We start from the raw sequence: 19,868 nt of genomic DNA on the forward strand, positions 1-19,868 counted from the left end.
AGATCATCAGCAAAGAGGGATGGCTTGGATAAGAGATAATCAGGAAGATCGTTCACAAATAACAAGAACAATAACGGCCCCAGAATACTACCTTGCGGGACACCACTCATAATGCTCACAAAATCAGAGAGCACACCATTGATTCGCACACGTTGAAAGCGTCCAGAAAGATAACTTTTAAGTAATTGGAGAAAGCTAACATCCAAACCGAAATCCGCAAGTTTTTTGAGCAATTTATGGTGAGGAACCGAGTCAAACGCCTTTTTGATATCCACATAAAAAACAAAAGACGAAATACCAAGTTCGTGATTCCTATAAAGCTCATCACAGAAGTTTAACAGTTGCGTGACAGTTGAACGCCTTGACATAAAGCCGGATTGGTATTTCGTAATTTTCGGCCTAATATGCGTCTAAATCAGTCGTAATTTGTTCCATCCACTCGAGTCTCGTGAATCCACTACCGTATACCCCCAGATCGTTTGCACGTCGGGCAAGATATGATCATTCTGCCACTGAGCCTCGTTATTTTCTGTTATTTTCCAATCCTTGTCATTGTTGATTTCGCATGAGCCCTTCAACTCCCCGCCTAACCATCCATTTTTTGTGTGTCAGTATTAGTGTCTTAGCTATGCTGTTTTAAAAGCCAGATCTATTGATTTTCTCTTTCACTTGCGCTTTTTTCCTTGACAGCAGATTCTACTACCAAGCAATCCGGTCCCTTTATTTTTTTAGGGTATGCAAAAGTCTTTGAATGATGGCTTTAGGTTCTTTTAGTGAGCTGCCCTGCCCGTTCAGTGCTCACGCCATAAAATATCCTTTGTTGATGTACTTCTGTTATCTCAGTGGTCTTTTCCACTTCTCCAGTGACTTCTTTGTACCCTTAAACGGAATCAGATTATGGAAGATTTAAAAATTTTTCCCGCGATACTTTGTTATTTTTATTTAAAAATTTTCCCGCGATTTTGTTATTTTCGTCTTTCTTTTTATTTGCTAGCTTGCATTACTGCGCTTGCGTTAAATCGCTAATGAATCATGACCGATACATCGCAAGCGCAGTAATGCAAACTACTAAATAAAAAATGAGGCGAAAATAATAAAATGAAAAAAAAGAAGAAAAATTGAAAATAAGTATAGAACCGTAGAAACACACAACCACTGGTATTGTAGAATGCCTTCCCCAAGCATGTATTAGTTCTGAACAATCTTATCTATCTGTGTGAAATATGCTTTTCTTAGAAACGCACAAATAAAATTATTTTTTTTTTTACATTTTATATGCGGGATTGAATTTGTATGCTGTTAATTGTACAAATTTATGTTTTAGTTCAATTTTTTTTTATTAAGATAGCCCAACAGGGTTTTCAAAATTCATTTCGGCAGAGCGCACCTATAACTATGGTTTTTTTGGCAGAGCGCACTTATAAATACTTGTAAAAACACAAGTAGGGTTTTCAAAATTCATTTCGGCAGAGCGCACCTATAACTATGGTTTTTTAGGCAAAGCGCACTTATAAATACTTGTAAAAAACACAATTTTCGGCAGAGCGCACCCTATAAGTAAGGTAATTTCCAACAGTCTGTTGGCTATGTTTTTCTGTTCCAGATAGATAATGACACATGTAGAATGTACACACTCTAATGATTCTTCTTTCTCAAATCTTTCATTCATTAATCGACAAGAAAACAAACAGTCGGACGATTCGCTGGGAGAGGACGATTTGCCTTCAAAGAATGCGCCTTTGTTAGACTCTGTAGAATCTAATTTAGATATTGCCCTAACAGATGACGAAATTCATTCAGACCGAAATTTCTATCGGCGAGAAAGCAGAAATGACGATTCTTCCGAAGAATTTTTCTCCCCTGATATGAGACCTATTGGAGGCACCGATATGACTGTAGGCCATGTGCGCATATTAGATCCCAATGAGCAGATCGGGAATGCCTCCGTCTTTTCAGCTCTTACTTCCAATGAAGCATCTTTAATTGACGACGCTAATGTAGATGTGGATATTGGCAAGTATTTTTCATCAAATAACTGCTGAGTTTGAGCCAATTTTCTTTTCAATAAAATGCATTTTAGAAGCTGTTTCTGATGATAATTTTACTGTGGATGAGAGGATGTTCCATAAAACGGCAGTCAAAGATTCCGCCAAAGTAAGCAAATTTGAATAATTCGTACATGAGTTGTAAGTTTTAATTGCAATTTTTATTATTGTTTGTTTATTTTTTAGTTAATCGAACAATTGAGAATCGATAACTTCAATTTGAAATTGAGAATTTATTATTTCGAACAAGATTCGTCGCTCACAGATAAAGATCTTCGCATTCAAGTGAGTTGTACTTTCGTCTGCATTTTGATTGTTTTACTCTTCCGCTTCAATATGTACATGAATGGTTTGCAGCAAGCGGGAAACGAGGCACTTGACTATGTACTCGGCTCGAGTAGTGCTTCCAGAAAGGTTTAATGGTTGAATGTGTTTTTTAAATGTTATCTGTTATTTAACTATAGAGGGATCCTAAAAAGCATTCCCAATAAAATTTATAAGTAATAGTTGTTTCTGATCTGATATCTGTTTCTTTAGTAGGTTGCAATAATGTTTTATCTTCTGTATAGTTACAGTAGTTATGTTTTTGTAACTAGTGAAATTGTCTTTAATCAAAAACATTGTATTAAAATTTTTAGAATGTCAACCTGCACTTGGAGAGGGACCAAATTCGAGAAAAGCTAACGGAGAAAGAGCGACTGCTAGATGATGCAAAGTAAATTTCAATTGTTGAAATATCTTTATTTTTATCGTATGCTGAAAGTTATTTTTTTGTAGAAAAGTTATCGGCACATTCTCTAAAGATGATTCTATGCTGAGAGATGAAAAAGCTTCAAATGACCGCGAGATGTCCAAGTTGAAGCAGGTCAGCATATTTGTTAAGCAGAACAGCTAAAGGCAACCTAATTCGAGTTTTTTAATAAAACTGAAACGTCGTTTTTAGAACTACGAGTTTTCGATTTCCAATTTGAAACGAGAGTTAGGCAGAAAAGATGATGAAATTGACAAGCTTCGAAACAAATTTGTCTCCAATTCTGTACATAGTCCTATCGAGTCTCGGACACCACCGTCTTCATTGTCTCGCAGCGGAGAAAAACTGTGCTACAAGTGCAATAGCAGAGCAACATTTACATCACCAGATAGAAGACTTAACATCGAAGCCTTGGAGTCGAAACTGGACAAAGCAACCAAGGAGCTGGAAAGCAAATCGAAAGAACTTGAAATGAAAACTAGAGTGAGTATCAAAAGCCAAAATGTCAAATTTTTTGCCTGATTTTTTATTGTTTTCCTTAGAATCTAGAATTCATTTTTCCTGAAGTCCATCTATTTATGTTTTTCATTCAAGTTTTTGCGATGTTATAGAAAATAAAAATTAACCAGGACGCTTGTACTGTCTTTTGGACGAAAAAGCGAGCACTTGATGTTGTTGCTAGATAATGTCAGCGTATGAAGAGAAGCTAGCTCGCATTGAGGCCGAGCACATGTCGCACAGTGACACAGAGGCGGCTGCGAGAGTGTCAATATCAGCCGAATCCCAACTGAGGACAGTGACCGAGGAGAGAGACCAGCTGAAGAGAAGTGTGAGGAGTAAAGAGAGGGACTTAGCCAGTGCAATGGACCAGGTGCAGCAGTTGCATAAACAGATGGCAGACAAGCACGAACAGGTGAATAAGTTTTACGAAGAAATTGCGAGTCGGAGTTTGTGACATTGACGCTGTAACGACATTATTTTGGCAGATTTATTCAAATATGTATGGCCAATTTCGTCATAAAATGATCTTAAAACTATTACGCAATCAGTTTAAATTTCTGCAACCGAGCTCTCTCGGGTATGAACTGAAGCTGAGGGCAAATGCAATGCACGGTTGAAGTCTACGCTATTTAACAACCATTTAGTTGCAGCTCATATCGTCTAATGACTGACTTCTGATCTTCGCTCTTTTTACGCTCGCAATTTTCGCTCTGCAATAGCAAAAAGCAAATGGTGCGCAAACGCGAATGACCTTCAGTTTTAAAGGTGGATTAGAAATTGGAAATTTTTCGTCGAAATCCACAGTTGAAGCAATTTTGAGGATCTTTAGAATTTAATTTATTCAAAAAGCATAAACTTGGTGAATGATTGTACGCTTCATGATTAATGAATTACTATCACTTTGCTAGTAAACTAATGCTTGAACGCTGGAGTTCCTAAGTTTTCTCGACATTCAATTGATTGTTTGCTTCTTCAGGTGCAGCAACTGCAGAGTGATCTTCGTCGCAGCCAGACTCAAATGGAGGAGAAAGAGAATGTAGTTGAGAGTGGAAGGGTGAAACTAGATAGAGCTCTGAGGGACAAGGCAGACTTGGAGGAGAAGATAGTGGGTCTGGAGAGTGCGATGAAGGACGGTGTCAACCACTCGGTGAGTGAGTGAAGGTAGCGCGACAACTCGCAACATAAGACAACTCGCAACCTATAATGAAAGCGACAAATCGCAAAGTATTTCAGATTTGACAAAGTAGTGGGAAATAACAAGCGAGTTTTTCTTTTTGTTTTCTTTTATTTCAGACGGCCCGAATTGTATCTAAAATGATCGAATATCACCTCTTTGAAAAGAGTAATTTTGGCAATCTGGGAGCAATCTCTAATTTTGCAACTTCATTTTCAGTTCATATTGAACAAACGTACTGATGATTGTCATCGAAACTGCTTAAGTTTACCCCATTTCACTGTTACAGAAATCGGTATTGACGGATTTTGGGGCAGAAATGGGAATTATTGTCAGTTCGTTAGTCTTATGAATAATTTATGATTTCAGGTTGTTTATCAAAAGTGGAAGGTTAATTCATATCAATGTTTTCCATTTATACATAATCAACTATTTTGTTTTTATCCTAATTAATTTGACTGTTCACCATTTAGACTAGTATTAACCTCAACTCAAGTTTTGTGCTGGCAGGCAATGATAAATTAATTCACCTAATAAAATGGATATTTTAATCCTCTAGGACTGCTTGTATAACGTTTTAAAGAGTAGAATTTTAATTTTTAAAACAATCATCGTCAGTGCATTGAACTGATTTTCTTTGCTTTTATCAGATTTTTTTTTTGAAAAAAGTCTCTGGTTTAGGAAGAAGTGCGTGAGCTGCAAAGCCAACTGGACGAGTTAAATCTGAATATGAAATGCAAATCAGTCGAGCTGGAAAACTGCAGGAAAGAAAAAGAAAAACTAGAACTTCAGCTAGAAACCAGCGAAGCGAAACTCAGAGAAAATAACTATGAGCGGAAAAAGGTTGGTAAGAATTTTGGATCGAATTCTGATGCCAAATTGAATAAATCACAGCAAAAATATTTGTTTAATTCAAGAAATTTCGCGTTGAATATGACTTAACAATTCTAATTTTGTTGAAAGGTGGCAGAGGAATTGGCTACGCTGCAGAAAAACGTGGAAGACGCGGATAAAAAATCCTCGGAACAAAAATACAGCATAAACTCGCTTTTGAAGGAAAACTCGAAAGCGGCTATGGAAAAAGAGGATTTGAAAGAACAAATACAAGATTTGAAAAATGACTTGGAACGGTCGTCTCGAAGCGTGAACGAATTGGAGGCCAAAAATCGACAATTGATGCAGGAAAAAGGATCGCAGGGGGAAAATTTGGATAAAATTAAGAAAGAAGTTAAAAACATGCAGACAAAATTGCAACAACTCGAAGTCCAAAACGAGCAAAAAGATTCACAATTAAAAGATGTAGAGAAAAAATTGAAAGATCTTAAGGAAAAATTAAGTGAGGAAGAAGATTTGAACAGTTCTCTCAGAAGCGAAAACAGCAAACTGAAAAGTACGGAATCGGAAAAAGAACAATTTTTGGATAAAATTTATGGTCTTGAGAAAGATTTGAACCGAACGAACGATATGTTGAATGAAAGAGAAAAAGATGTTGAAGATTTGAAATCGGCTAAAGAATCTTTGGGAAGGAGTCTGAACAAGCTGGAAACCGAAAATAGTGTTTTGAAGTTAGAGTTAGACAAAAGATCCGAAGAAATCAAATGTTTCAAAGAACGTGTCGACGATTACCAAGACAAATTGGCGCAACTAGATTCAGAAGTAAAAGCGAAAAAGGATTTGTTGATGCAAGCAAATAAAGATTTGGGCAACAAGGAGCACGTTATAAATTCGTCACTGACTGAACTGTCTTGTCTAAGAACTCAAGTTGACTCTTTGAAATCGCAGCTTTTAAGCGCAAACAGACGAATCGAAGAGTTGGAAAATTCAAAATTAGAGTTCGGAAGTTTGATCGAAGAAAAAGAAAAGGAACTGAAAGATGTTAAGCTTAAAAGTCAACAAGATTCGGACAATGTTGATAAAAGGCTGGAAGAAAATAACAGAGAACTTCAGTTCGCTTACCAGAAGGCTGCGCAACTGGAAAAGAGCGAAAAGGAAAATAGAGCAAACGTGGAACGGATGAAGTTTGATATGGAGGACAGAGAAAAATCCCTGAGACAAGAAAACGGTCAAATTGAGAAACAGTTAAAAAGTGTAAAAGATGATAATAGTAAGCTGAGAAAAGAGGTAGAAAACCTTATTTCCTCGAATTCGTCTAAGGCCGATATTATCGATGGTCTCAAAAGTAAACAGCAAGACATAGAAAAGGAATTAGCAAAGAATTCCGATCATATGGCCAACGAAATAAAAGGTCTAGATTCGACCAACGATAATTTGAAACGCCAGCTGAAAGCGTTAGAAAATAGCATGTTTTCTAAGGAAAACGAAATCGCAAACCTCTTAGGTAAAATAAACGAGCAGGGAGAGATAATCGATCATTTAGAAAAAGTTAAATCAGAACTAGAAAGTGAGAATTCAAAACTGAAATCGGGAATGAAGGAACTCGAAAACGAAAAGTCATCGCATGTTGGGTACATCAAAGAACTGGAATCAGATATAATGAAAATCAAAGATACGATCTCTCAACATGGCTATGGTAAATTAGAACTTGAACATGACAACAAAAAACTGAGATCACTTCTTAAAGATGTCGAAGATGAGAACTCGGAGTTAAAGAGCAAGATCGATGAACTGAGATCAGAATTAGAGGAAAGCAAAATATTAATTGATAAAGAGAAGAAAAATGGCATTAAACCCCAGAGCTCCAATGATTTGCAGCGACCAGCATTTAGACGAGAAAAAACTCTTTACCCTATGAGTTCAGGGGAAAAATTGGCAAATACTTCATTGTTTGATAATTATCACACGACTAGCGACGAGTTGAAAAAACTTCTCGTTGAATCGAACAACGATTTAGAATTGTCAAGACAAAAGGTGAATGACCTAGAAGCAGAAGTGTCTAGACTAAAGCAACAGATTCTGAAAAGCGAGAATATTTTTGATGACATGCAAAGCAAACTTGAAGTTGAAAAGAAACGTAACATTGATTTGAAGTCGTCAATTGAAGCGGATTCGGCTAAACAAGCAAGCAAAAATAATAGTTCTGTTATGTTTGAAGAGTTTTCTCAAACCGATGGTGGCGAGATTAACGATTACTCTCAACTTTACCAGCATTTGTCACGATTAGCAGCTGTATCAAGTGGTGAAAACCAATATGGAACCGAAGCTTCTCTGGCAGATATTTTGGCACTAGTTGAGAAAATAACCCAGAAGTTGCAAAAGTATAAATCTGAGAATAAAGCAAAAGAGAAGCAAGTCAGCAGTCTGAAGGCGAAAATAGAGGAATTGGTTCGGTTAAATGATTCTTCATGCAACCTGAGCGAAACAGCGTCAACTGTTTCCGGATTTGATGTGCAATATAGTAACAAGCAGTTCGCTAATGAATATCAAGCTAAACATAAACAGCTATACACTGAAGACCAAGTTGACGGTAATGCCTGTCCTGTTTGTGGCAGGTCGGATTCGAAGAAAGATCAAGTCGAGGGTCCTTCAAAAAAGAAATCTGAGGAAGAAGAAGAGTTTCGGAAAAAGAATCTGAAAAAAACTGAGACGTTTAGCTCCAAAAAGAACGAAAAAGAAAAAGAAAGCATCTCAGATGAGTATTTAAAGAGAATGAAACAAGAGTTGCGTTCGAAGAACGAAGAATTGGCATCAGTTAAACTGCAGTTTGAGCAGTATAAAATCAGTGCGACCCAAAAGAGGGCAGATCTGTCCGAGACAGTTGCCCAGTTGAACTTCACAGTTGGGAATCTGCAGAGGCAGATGGAAAGCATGCAGTCGCAGGCAGTCGAGCAGACACGAAATGACGACTTGGATCAGTGGAATAAAGAGGAAAAGATGAACGGGAGAAGTGAGGAACGGAAGGAAAAACAGTCTGAGAAGGACTATAAAAAGGTACGAAAATTGAAGTATAAAAAAATTCTTGTGTTTGAAATGCTCTTGCACTTGAAAGAAAAAGTGTCTTGTAAGCGGCAACTAGATTTCCCATAAACAGCTTTTTGTACAAGAAATTAACTTGCTTTATTTAAAAATGCTAACACTTGCAGGGTCCTTCCCACTTGCCCTGTAGGTAAGGCGGTTGCTTTTGCAGCTTCAAGACTGGGGTTTGAGTCCCAGTCTTGTTTTTTTTTCAGTATGTACGAAATTGAAAAATTTCCGGTAAAAATTGAATTGTCTGGCTTTCGTTTGTCTGCTTAAATTTTTTCGTCTTAGGTGCCGCATCTCGGATTTTTCGATTGCTGCAAGCAAGTATCATGGAAGTTAAAAAAAGTGATGATCATTGTAATTTGAGGGGGGGGGGGGGGGGGGGGCTGGAATTTTTTAAAAAATTTTTATGAAGTCAATTTTTTTCGACTCAACTGTGTCGGCTTTAATTTGGCTTCGTAATTTTTGTTTAGTTGCTAATTTTAAATTCAAATGTGTTGCTTGGCAAGTTAACTAGATTTGCTGTTCGATCAAAATAGGTTTTAAGAAAATGTATAGGCCTCCAAAAATACTTCACTGATTCAAAAAAATGGTGCCAATAGAAAGGTTGTCTACTCTTCTGTGTGCCTATTTAATCTCACAGTCTCTTTTTACTTAACCAAACTGTCTTCAGTCTTCCAAAAAGTCTGTGGGGGGGAATATTTGGCCCACATTTTTGGATTTTTTTTTTGTTCTGGGTTCAATCGAAATAACGGATTATTCCTGAATATAGCGCCGCATCTCGGGTTTTTCTATTGCTGCAAGCAAGTATCATGGAAGTTAAAAGTGATGATCATTGTAATTTCAGGGGGGGGGCTGGAATTTTTAAAAAAGTTTTTATGAAGTCAATTTTTTTTTCGACTCAACTGTGTCGGCTTTAATTTGGCTTCGTAATTTTTGTTTAGTTGCTAATTTAAAATTCAAATGTGTTGCTTGGCAAGTTAAAGTAGATTTGCCGTTCGATCAAAATAGGTTTTAAGAAAATGCATAGGTCTCCAAAAATACTTCACTGATTCAAAAAAAAATGGTGTCAATAGAAAGGTTGTCTTTTGTTCTGTGTGCCTATTTAATCCCATAGTCACTTTTTACTTAACCACACTGTCTTCAGTCTTCAAAAAAAGTCGGTGGGGGAATAATTGGCCCATTAAATGGATAGAACGGGTTGTCAGAAGCTCTTCTGAACAAACGGATATGCTCAAACTCTTCTACACAAAAAGTTACGGCCCTCGGATTAGTCGAATATTCGATTTTTTGATCTTCATTCTTTTTGACTTTTCTCTAAAACCACCATCCAAAATCTGAGATTTTGGGCTCAATCGAAATAACGGATTTTTCCTGAATATTCGACTCTCACCCATTTACACGAAAGTTATGGGCCTCGTAAATGTCAATATTTGTTTTTTTTGGCGTTTTTTGAAACTACTCTCCCAAATTTTCTGCGTTCAATTCAAGTAAAAATTTATCCGAATTTCTTCTGCATTAGCGGCTCGCCAATTTTTTTTACACAAAAAGCTATGATTCTCGTTAAAGTCAATTTTTTTATTTGTCCGTTTTTTCCAAACATTTTGACTTTTCTCCATAACTACCCTCACAAATCTGAGATTTTGTTTTCAAGCGAAAGGAATTGCTGTTGGAAGCTCTCATGTATAAGCGAATGAATTCATGTTTTTTCAGACAAAATGTAATCACTCTCGGAAAAGTCAATTTTTGATTTTTGGGACGTGTTTCGAAACTTTTTTGACCTCTCTCGAAAACAACCATCCCAAATCTGAAATTTCAGGTTCAATGGAGAAAACAGGCTGTGCGAAGTTACCCTGAATAATCGGCTACACTCAATTTTCTTAACAAGAAGTTATTTCTCTTCGATTTTTTGAGCGTTTTTTTTTCACGCTTTTTGACTTCTCTCAAAAACTACCCTCTGAGATTTGCGTTCCATGGAGAGAACGGGTAGAGGGAGTTTCCCCTGTCCTATTGGTATGAGGTCTTTGGTAAGATTCCAATTTCTCTTACGTTTTCTCCCCACTCACTTATTTCAGTTTTGGGCGAAATCAGTTTTTAGGGGTCGATAAACGTAATTCAGACTCTTATATAGCTCGCGATGATTTTTTATCGTTTTTTTTTTTGAAAGAAAATCTAAAATTTGTTCAGTCTTTAAAATTACTTTTTCGAGGTTTGACTTTTGAATCATTGACTCTTTTGCAATTTTCTGTTGCTATGTTTTGTAATTACTCATTTCATCCTGCATTAATATTTACACAAGCAATGCTTGTGTTATAGTATGAACTATCTTTTTTTCCCAACCTAAGTTGCAAATATTGTTGCAACACAAATATTGTTGCTATAAAATGAGTTCATTTTGAAATTGTTCATTTTGATCAATAACCAGCTATTAAGTACAGCCAATGCTGTACAGCCAGCAAATTTTAACGCTGACTATTATTGTTCCGACTTTCGTAAAGTTATGGGAGTTTAAAAATTGCCATTTTGGCCAATTTGGGACAATTAACGCGGAGATTTAATCCGTCATAGTAATCGTTCCAAATTGGTTGATGGAAGCTTATTTGACATAATTTATTTTTTAATAGGAGCTAAATATATCACTTTGTACTTAATATGGCGTGGGGGGATGATTTTCACAAAACAAATCTCAAATAAAAAAAATTCATTTTATTTTCATTACATTTGTTTTTTTCAGGTTATTACTGCTCCATAGACAGCTCTATAAATTGAGGCATCTTTTTTGGTAGATTTCTTTTTTTTTTCAAATTGACTGGTACTGCTAATGCTTCATAATTGGCATGCGTCACTTAAAAAATTTTGAAGACTCAAAATTTTACTCATTCAGTTTTTCCCAGTAACGTTATCAGTCATATTTTTGCTTGTGTATGTTAAGTGCAACTTCGCCTCTGTGTAAAAATTCCAAAATTACCAAAAAAAACTACTTGCAGCTTAAGCTGGCCTCTAGTTATCTTTTATCGAGACAACGTAATTTTGTTTCACCTTTTTTCAATATTTTATCTTTTTTTCCGACGTCCTATTTATATGTTTGTGTTGTGTCGCGAGTAGTGCAAAGCTCCGCTTCGCTTGAGTTTGAAATTTTTGTTTTGATGTTGTAATGTAAACGGAAAATCTGCCGTTAATAGCACGAAAAAAATATATCCCAAATAAATCGTAACCGAAATAGGTTGATAATAATTTAACATGCGTTTTTAGATAGTGGAAGATCTGGAAAAAATGTTAAAGAAGCAAGAAGTTGATGGGAAGAAGAAAGACGCTGTTATACAGGTTGGAGAATAAATACTTCGGAGTTTTTTTAAACCGGATAATCTCTAGTTTTTAACATTGAGATGACTGACACCTGCCTCGTGAATAAGATAAAAGTGTCATTTAATGTATGATGTTTTGAAGCTGGAGCCGTTTTAAAAATCGGCAAACCACCGGAAAGAGTTTGCTGACAAAAGATGTCTGCTTTTAATATGACGAGCCAAACTAAAGATAAGCAATGCCACAAAATATTCCTAAAATTATGTTTTTTTTTTGACATCCAAATTTCATGTTCATTTAAAAAAATGTTTTTTGCTTTTTTCCAGATTTTTTGAACCGTTTTCTAACGTTTACCGTCGGATACTTGGAGTATTGCAACTGGATAATAGGAGTTTATTTAATTGTACAAAGGCAGCGTAGTGTCATATTATGGACAACTAGACCTAAGTCGTAAATAAAGTTGCTCATTTGCTTGGTGGCACTTTTGCGATGAAAACATCAAATCTGGATTAATTTTGCTGCATAGCATTATAATTTTAATTGGATAGTTTTTAAGGTTGTAATGCAGAGTTTTATACGTTAAGGTTGTATAGCATATTTTTATTAGTTTTGCCTTGCTTTTTTTCACTTATTGACTTTTCTTGAGCTACCTTTTGACATTTCCTCGATTATGTTTGTGAAGTCGCAGCTTCGCCTCTGTGTAGAAGTTTTACTCACATAATTGCCATTTTTTCAGGAATGTAAATGAACCTTGATTACGCTTGCGATTAGCAAGCGCTATCAAGACAGAATATAGACGACTTTTTGGGGTTAATAACTTTATGAACAGAATCACTGAATTATTTGCTCGGTTTACTTTAATAGTATATCGAGATCGAGGTACCAATTTTGCCTGTTCAGTTTGGAGTTGACGACCATGCTTGATTTCGATTTAGCCAGGAGCAGATTTTTTCTAACTTATCTTTTTTTGTAGAAATTTAATTATCGTATTATTAATTGTCCGCTTATTTTTTGTCGGCTTACTTCCAAATCTTATTTTCCTCTGGCTATTTTCCTTTGATTGAAGCAAGTTTTGTAGTTAAAGACGTTCTAATTTGTTCCTTAAACTATTGATTTTGAATAATTTCCTAGCGGAGTAAAAACTTTGCCTATTGGTCTAGTTGTTACATTAGCGTCAGCTTAGTGTATTGTTAAGAACCTTCTTTTTTCTAACCTAACTCGCAAATAAAAATGTTCATTAAAAGTGTTCACTTATTTGGGAATTTCACTGCTGTAGCATTGGAAATTGCATAGCATCTGTTCTCTGCTTTATTTGAGATGATTGTTTGGCTATGTACTATTAAGCTTCCGTGGCTGAGTGGATAGGGTGTGAGACTCTTAATCTTTAAGTCGATGCTCGAATCTCAGAGGTAGCCGAATTGTTTGCTAATTTGAGGCTTATTTCTACTTTTTTTCTTATTACACTTTATAGAGCTGCTTTTTTTGTCGTGTTCTCGCTAGTGTTTGCGAAGCGGAGCTTCGCCTCTGTGTCTCCAGTTGGGTTAATTCTATCTAAAATGCCAATCTTAAATTGTTCTTGAAATGTAAATGTATGGCTTTAAGGCCATATATTTTTGTCTTCGAAATTGGAAATTTTCAGGAAGTAAGTCTTTTTTTTGCGTTCATAGACTATTTTACGAATGTCTGTCTGCTATGATTTCTGTTTTGTTACGTTCATTGACTGTTTTCCAACTGCCTGTTAGCTTCTTCTAACAATTTTTTATCATGGTTTTGGTTTCATTGTTTTCATCTTTCCACCCGTTGTTGGTTATATTCATTTTTTTTTTTACAAAAAAAGCAATTTCAACTATTTTTTCCGGCTGTTATTTTTGTCTCATTTTCATTTCGCTAGCTTGCAATGCTACTCATGCGTTTTTTCGCAAGTGATACGAAGCTCCTCTTTGTCTCTTTATAATTGCGAATTTTTGGTTTAAAAGCTTTGCTCACATCCGCTGCCCATAATGCGTTTCTTTTAATGTTAATGGTCGATTTGAGCGTTTATTTTTTTAAGGTCTATTTTTCAGGTCTATTTGAAACTTGTGGTTGAAATGTGCTCATACTCGGTGTAAAGTTATGCTGGCTTGACTTTTAAATTCTATTTAATTACTTTTACAAATTCAGTTACCGAAAGAAAGGTGAATCGTTTTCTCCAGTATCAAAAGGGAAATGGAGCGCAGATTTTATGTGACTTCCAGATTAAATGGATTAACAAATTTATTGATCCAGTTTTTTTTAAAAGCAGGCTAGTGTTATCAAAAAAAAATAATAATAAAATGTTTTCAAAATTCAAAGAGGTGATCAATTTTTTTGGAACTCGATCGTTGAAAAATTGATTCGAAATGGCTACATTTGTCTATTTTTGTCAATTGTTTTTTTTTTACGCTTGTAAATACCACTTCTTTTTCTGAACAGATGTTAATATTTTAGTCTCTGGAGGAGGGATGCAAGGATATGGAGACCACTTTCACCTCCACAGTGACTTCTCTGCAGGATCTTCTGCAGACAAAGGACAAGGCAGTGCAGGGACTGTGTGACCAGATGACACGCCTCAAAGACCAGGTATGTTTCCTAGAAGTGAGGAGGTGCAGATTTTGATGGATCTGAATTTTTTTTTGAAGAAAAAGAAGCAAAAAGGATTGCTGGTTGCTGTGCAAGAATCGCAGAATGTTCCGACCAAATTGATTTGAGAAAAAAGTCAAAAACGAACAAAATATTAAAGGCGAAAAAATATATTTTGCTATTTTTTGTTTATATTTGCTGTTATTAAGTGTCAGTTAATGTAGAGAAGACACTTTTATGGGTCATGATACCTTTTTGAGGAAAAGTTCCTAAAACTAGGTTCACGCTCAAGTTCCATTTTTCGGGGTTTGACTTTTGATTTTTTAAATTTCAGTTGAGTTCCTTTCTTTGAAGGAAGACAAACTCCACTATCGAACAATAAAATGTAAAGGTCAAGGAAATTGTGGTGGATTTCTGCATTTTAACTTCAAGTTCCCCAGGGGAATAAATAATTACTATTGATCCAGTTTTCTCAAATTGGGTTAATTTTATCAAAAAAGTGTCAATCAATGATTGTTCTTGAAATTCAAAGAGCTTTAAGGGCATAAATGGTTTTCTTCGAAGTTCGAAAGTTGAACTTTTTTGGTTTCTTGAGTTCAGTGGCACTTTTCCAAATTTCGGTCGGCTTTTTTTTCTGGAAAATGCCATTGAACTATGTGAAAACGAGCGGTAACTATAGTTAAATGTTTAGATATAGCGGTAACATTCTAGTTTAATTAAACTGGGAGGTCAGATGGGCTGTGATCTTATGCTACAATTTTCCTTGAGTTAGTCAAAATTAGCTGGAAAAAATACTATAACTGACAGTAATCCACAGATTTGGAACAATGGTGTCCTTCGAGAGTGTTTATAACAAAGATTTACTAAAGAAATTAATTAATGTAAGTAAAGCATCATTTTCTGCTCGACCATTTTGCTTTGCATGGGATATGCAGAAGAATTTGTTAATAAAGTTATATATTGTGTCAATCGAATATCGGTAGTTGAGATATGGCTGTGTAATGCCTCCATATTTTTTGCTGGTTGTCTTTTGGTGCGAGTCTTCAAAGCATATCAATTTAACGTCATTACCCTGGTGATCAGCGAAGTGTTGCTACCGGGTGCAAGATTTTTTTCTGGTAAACAACCTTGTTCACAGAGGTCATTTTATTAGGTATGGTAAATTTCTTGCTCTATGGTTGATGTGCTCAATTTCTTGAAAATTTCATCATCAAATTTATCAGCTTTTGAGTATTAATTGATGAATTTTGTTTCAAGCACTAATCACTTTTTCAAATAATTTTCTTGAAAAATGTCGTTTTTTTTTCGGTTTTCTGGTATTCCTTCTAGTTTCCGTCATTTCGTTATCCATTTTTTAAATGCTATTTAAATTATCTGGCACAGTTTTCATATGCCTTTTCTTGTAATTCATTGATTTTATTTTAATTTATACAGTTAAAAGTTTTGAAATTTTTGTAGATGTAGTTTTCGATTTTTTTGCTAGTAATTTTTCTACTAATAAGGCTTGCGATTATTTAAAATTCTAATTTAAAATTCCATTTTCGGCTTTTTGTTTATCTGCATATGTTCTGTCGGCTTAGTTGGCGCATCAATGATTATTTTTTTTAGCTGTTAGCATTTTTCATAGTAGCAAGTTTTTTTGATTAATTTCTGTAATTTTATTTATTTTATTTATTTATTTAAATATTCATCATGAGTAATCAAACTATCATAACACAATATGCAAAAATTCAAAGATAACTCATGATAGGACAACCAGAAAGCCAACGAGAGGCTTGTTGAAGGTTGCCCCGTAAAGGAATCACATCATATGACATCAGATCAAAAGGTTCAATAATTAATTTAGGTCAAGAGGCAAATTGAAAGCGAAAAAAAACGAGACTTAAATAGTGCAATCACTTTTTTTTTCAAATTAAGATCTTTATTCTTTAACATGAGAACCAGAGATATGATGCAAGCTTATACTTACAAGGGTATACAACTGACAGCGGGCGGATGCGAAATAATGACTGTTAATTTAATTAGCGAGCAAGTGGGCCCAGTTCTTAAGAGCTGGTAATCCAGTTGTTCGCTTTTTTCTAACTCCCCTTCCTAGAGTCCACTGCCTGGTACCTTCGACGAGAGGTTAACAGGTCTAACCGAGGACTCAGGGAAGTTAGAATGGATTAGTTCAAGTCTAGCGATATAATTCATCAATCAAATGGCAATTTCCTATTATATATGAATCTAAGATTGAATGACAGAAAGCATTTTTTGAATGATGGGTTTCAAAGGAGGAAGGTATAGTTACACACCAATTGGCTAATATATTGATTAATTTGGCAACACGATGGGAAACAGAGTTATATTTAAGCTTACTTTTCATTGATGGTAAAATACGAGCACCCTTTACTGATGACCTCGTTGAATAAAAAATAGTTTCACATTTCTGAGACAATTCTTCATTAACTATTTTCTTTAGAATTTCATTTACATGTAACTCGTATACAGTAGCAATTTTGCTTTTGGCCATTATTTCCGTTATCGAGTCACGATAACTTTTGCGAAAAGTTATACGAAAAAATCGTTTTTGTAGTTTATGAATAACATCTAATGCACTTTTGCAAACTGCTCCATAAACAAGAACTCCATATTGAACACAAGGTTGTACATAAGTTTTGTAGTACATGACCATTTAGGAAATGGTCATCACATTACGAAGCCGGTATGCAACTCCGCAGAAGCGGGTTAATTTTTTTCGTATAATCTCAATATGATCTTTGAAGGATTGTTTAAAATTTACTAGCCCTATTTTTGAATATTTCACTATTTTTCGCCTAAAAGATTTTTGGCAATTGTGTTGTCAGATTGCTTGGTTGGTATAGTCAACTTATTTTGTGTCGCTTGGAGAATAAGAATTGATTATTATTGTAAAAATAAATTCAGGTCAATTGTAGTGTAAAAGATCAAAGTTTTGAAGCTTAATCGTTTTAAATTTTGTCTTGACCACCATTTCTGATGGCAGTTTTTTTTGGTTTCGTATCGAGGGGCACATACCCTCGTGTTGCCGTCTTAGTGGCAGCTCAGTAAACACAAAAAGCTTAAATAAATTGAATTTTTCATCTAGTCCAAAAAAGAATTTTAAACGATTTTTTTCGACTTTGTTTTTCCGTCTCTTTTTTTGTCTTTCCTGTTCGCTAGCTGTCTTCGATTCGCCTCTCTGCTAAAGTTTTTTTATTTACACGCCTCCCCCCTTGAAATTTCCAATTTGATCTTAAGTTGCAATATTAAAAAAAAATGAACTCATTTTTGTACCATTTCGAAAACGTCTGAATTTTCCCTTAATGCGTTTAGAACTCAACTCTGAAACGCCAGTTATCCAAACTGAACAAGATGAAAGCTGAGACTAAAGAAAAAGCCAATAGCGTTGCAAGTTCCGAGAACAGCGCGGATGAGCAAAAGATTTCGAGCGGCAATGAAGAAGAGCTGAAAAATGTGAATGAGTTACTCCAAGCTAGTCAGGTGGGGCGTTTTACCATTTCATTGCATAAACGTTTTTTTTGGCAAGTAAAGCACTCAATAAAGGATGGTTACAGTCATAAAATACTAGATTGTGGAATCTAAAAAGAGCTATGTAATGAAAAAGCGTTTAGAGTAATCCCCGTTTTTGCGAGTCTTTGTATAAAGATTGGATTATTGCGTGTGGAATTGTGGAAAATAAACCAGGAATAGAGCTGGAGTTGAATTGTAAGTGATTTTTCTTTCTTTGATCATCAACTGTGGCTGTGTGTGATTCAGGAGGAACTGGAGACGAAGATGAAAGCGATGCAAAGTGAACATGAGAACCAATGTCGAGGTCAGTAAATTATTTAAACATCACTTTAGTTGTGATACTGATAAGATAAAGGTAAACCATCTGGATCTGAGGAGTGAAAGTTAAGGAGTGATTCATGTTTGAATAATTTAGAAGCTTTTATTTTAAGTAGAGTTTAGGTAATGGCTGCAGATTTTGGTGGTGAAGAGGTTGAAAAATGTTCGAATTTTTGTCGAAATCATGTTTTTGAGGCCGCTGCTGCATGTAGGGTTGTTTCCCTTGAAAATAGAGGAATTATAAGCATCGAAAGAGACCCTTAAAAATCGCCTAGAAACACGTTTTTTTCTATTTTCATGTTTCTATAATGATTAAGTAACAATGAGTGAAGTCTTTTCTATGTCTTGTTTCGTTTTTTTAAATGCTTGCGTCTGCTCAGATTTGTATGATAAATTGGTTGAAGCGGAACAGAGTGTGGAGAAGTTATCTTCAGTGCTGACCACTCGGCAGAAGGAGCTCAACCAACTCAGCTCCGAGAACTCAAAGTAAGTCCCGTAATTCGCAAGATATGTTCATTAGTTGAATAGTTCTTAAAGGGCATAGTTCATTTTTATTTTGTTCTTAGAAGACGCTTTGGCTATAGGTAAAAGTATTCATTTTAATGTACAATAGTAACTAAATTAGTAAATGTAATCTCATTAATGAGTTATTCCATGTTGCAATTGACTATTCAAAATTAACCATATGCTGATTCGAAATCTTCAATTGTGTTTAAAAAAAAAGTTCTATCTGTCTAAATTACTTTTGACCTTTCGATGGTTTTCGGGCACGCCTGGGCTTAAGACGCTCGTACGGAGGTACTGGGAATTTTAGCAATATTTTAGCTCAATTGTTCGATTATTTGAATTTGTTTCAGATACAGAGAGCGAGTTGAAGCCTTAGAGCAGCAAATGAAGTCTACGAGTAACACCATAGACAGTGTACTGCAACAGCAGTCGTCCCCTGGCTCTTCCTCCTCTGAAGATAGGGACCACAGGGGTTATACCACTGGATGTGGGAAGACATCAGTGACTAGAAGCAAGCATGCTGGTGTTCAAGTGAATAAATCTAACGTCAGGGATCAATATGAGATTTCAAGTCAGACACATTCAGAGGTTAGACTGAAGTGGAAATTTCAAAATCTGTTTCGCCGAGTGGATAGGACGAGAGATCCTCATGATCTAGGTCGCTGGTTCGAATCCATCGCGTAGTAAAAGTTATACTAATTTGAGGCTTATTTCTACTTTTTGTTCCGACTTTCGATACGAAAGTAATGGAATATTTGTGCTCGGGGTGGGTTTTTTTTCTTCAGACAAATTTCGAGTTTTTAACTAGCCATTTTTGACGGAATTTTTTTTATATCATTCAAAAGGTATTGTTGTCCTGAGCTTAAATTTGAAAAGATATTTTACCTGTGATCATTTTTCGTAAAGTTATGGGGGTTTAAAGATTGCCATTTTGGCCAATTTGGGACAATTAACGCGCGATATAATTCGCGCTATTAACGCGTAAGCGGAGATTTAATCCGTCTTAGAAACCATTCCAAATTGGTTGAAAGAAAGCTTATTTGCCATAATTGATTTGTTACAAGGAGCGAAACTTATCCTTCTGTGTTTTATATGACGTGTGGGGGATGATTTTCATAAAAAATCAAATTTTAGATTTTTTTTTTCATTTTATTTTATTACATTTAATTTTTTAATGTTATTACTGCTCCATAAACCTTAAAAGGCAGTCGGAACATTCAGG

General features: G+C 35.4%; 1 protein-coding gene across 5 annotated transcripts in view; it reads left to right on the forward strand.

Moving 5' to 3' along the window:
• Positions 1-1,607: 1,607 nt before the first annotated feature.
• Positions 1,608-19,868, forward strand: part of LOC134840050 (major antigen-like) — a 116,350-nt gene continuing 98,089 nt past the window's right edge. For 2 of the 5 annotated variants that reach the window (XM_063855687.1, XM_063855688.1), the window contains exons 1-19: positions 1,608-2,013; positions 2,081-2,154; positions 2,232-2,330; positions 2,403-2,459; positions 2,684-2,760; positions 2,823-2,910; positions 2,989-3,279; positions 3,479-3,709; positions 4,274-4,444; positions 4,841-4,861; positions 5,153-5,314; positions 5,435-8,359; positions 11,642-11,713; positions 14,159-14,290; positions 17,624-17,791; positions 18,068-18,125; positions 18,520-18,625; positions 18,706-18,723; positions 18,997-19,234. In XM_063855687.1, coding sequence (XP_063711757.1) covers positions 1,611-2,013; positions 2,081-2,154; positions 2,232-2,330; positions 2,403-2,459; positions 2,684-2,760; positions 2,823-2,910; positions 2,989-3,279; positions 3,479-3,709; positions 4,274-4,444; positions 4,841-4,861; positions 5,153-5,314; positions 5,435-8,359; positions 11,642-11,713; positions 14,159-14,290; positions 17,624-17,791; positions 18,068-18,125; positions 18,520-18,625; positions 18,706-18,723; positions 18,997-19,234 — 5,391 coding nt within the window. In that variant the 5' untranslated portion in view covers positions 1,608-1,610. The remainder of the gene's footprint in view (positions 2,014-2,080; positions 2,155-2,231; positions 2,331-2,402; positions 2,460-2,683; positions 2,761-2,822; positions 2,911-2,988; positions 3,280-3,478; positions 3,710-4,273; positions 4,445-4,840; positions 4,862-5,152; positions 5,315-5,434; positions 8,360-11,641; positions 11,714-14,158; positions 14,291-17,623; positions 17,792-18,067; positions 18,126-18,519; positions 18,626-18,705; positions 18,724-18,996; positions 19,235-19,868) is intronic. The other 3 variants (XM_063855690.1, XM_063855691.1, XM_063855692.1) reach the window with 3 other exon arrangements.

The sequence above is a fragment of the Symsagittifera roscoffensis genome, chromosome 2 (assembly GCF_963678635.1).
Source record: "Symsagittifera roscoffensis chromosome 2, txSymRosc1.1, whole genome shotgun sequence".
Classification (NCBI taxonomy): Eukaryota; Metazoa; Xenacoelomorpha; order Acoela; family Convolutidae; genus Symsagittifera; species Symsagittifera roscoffensis.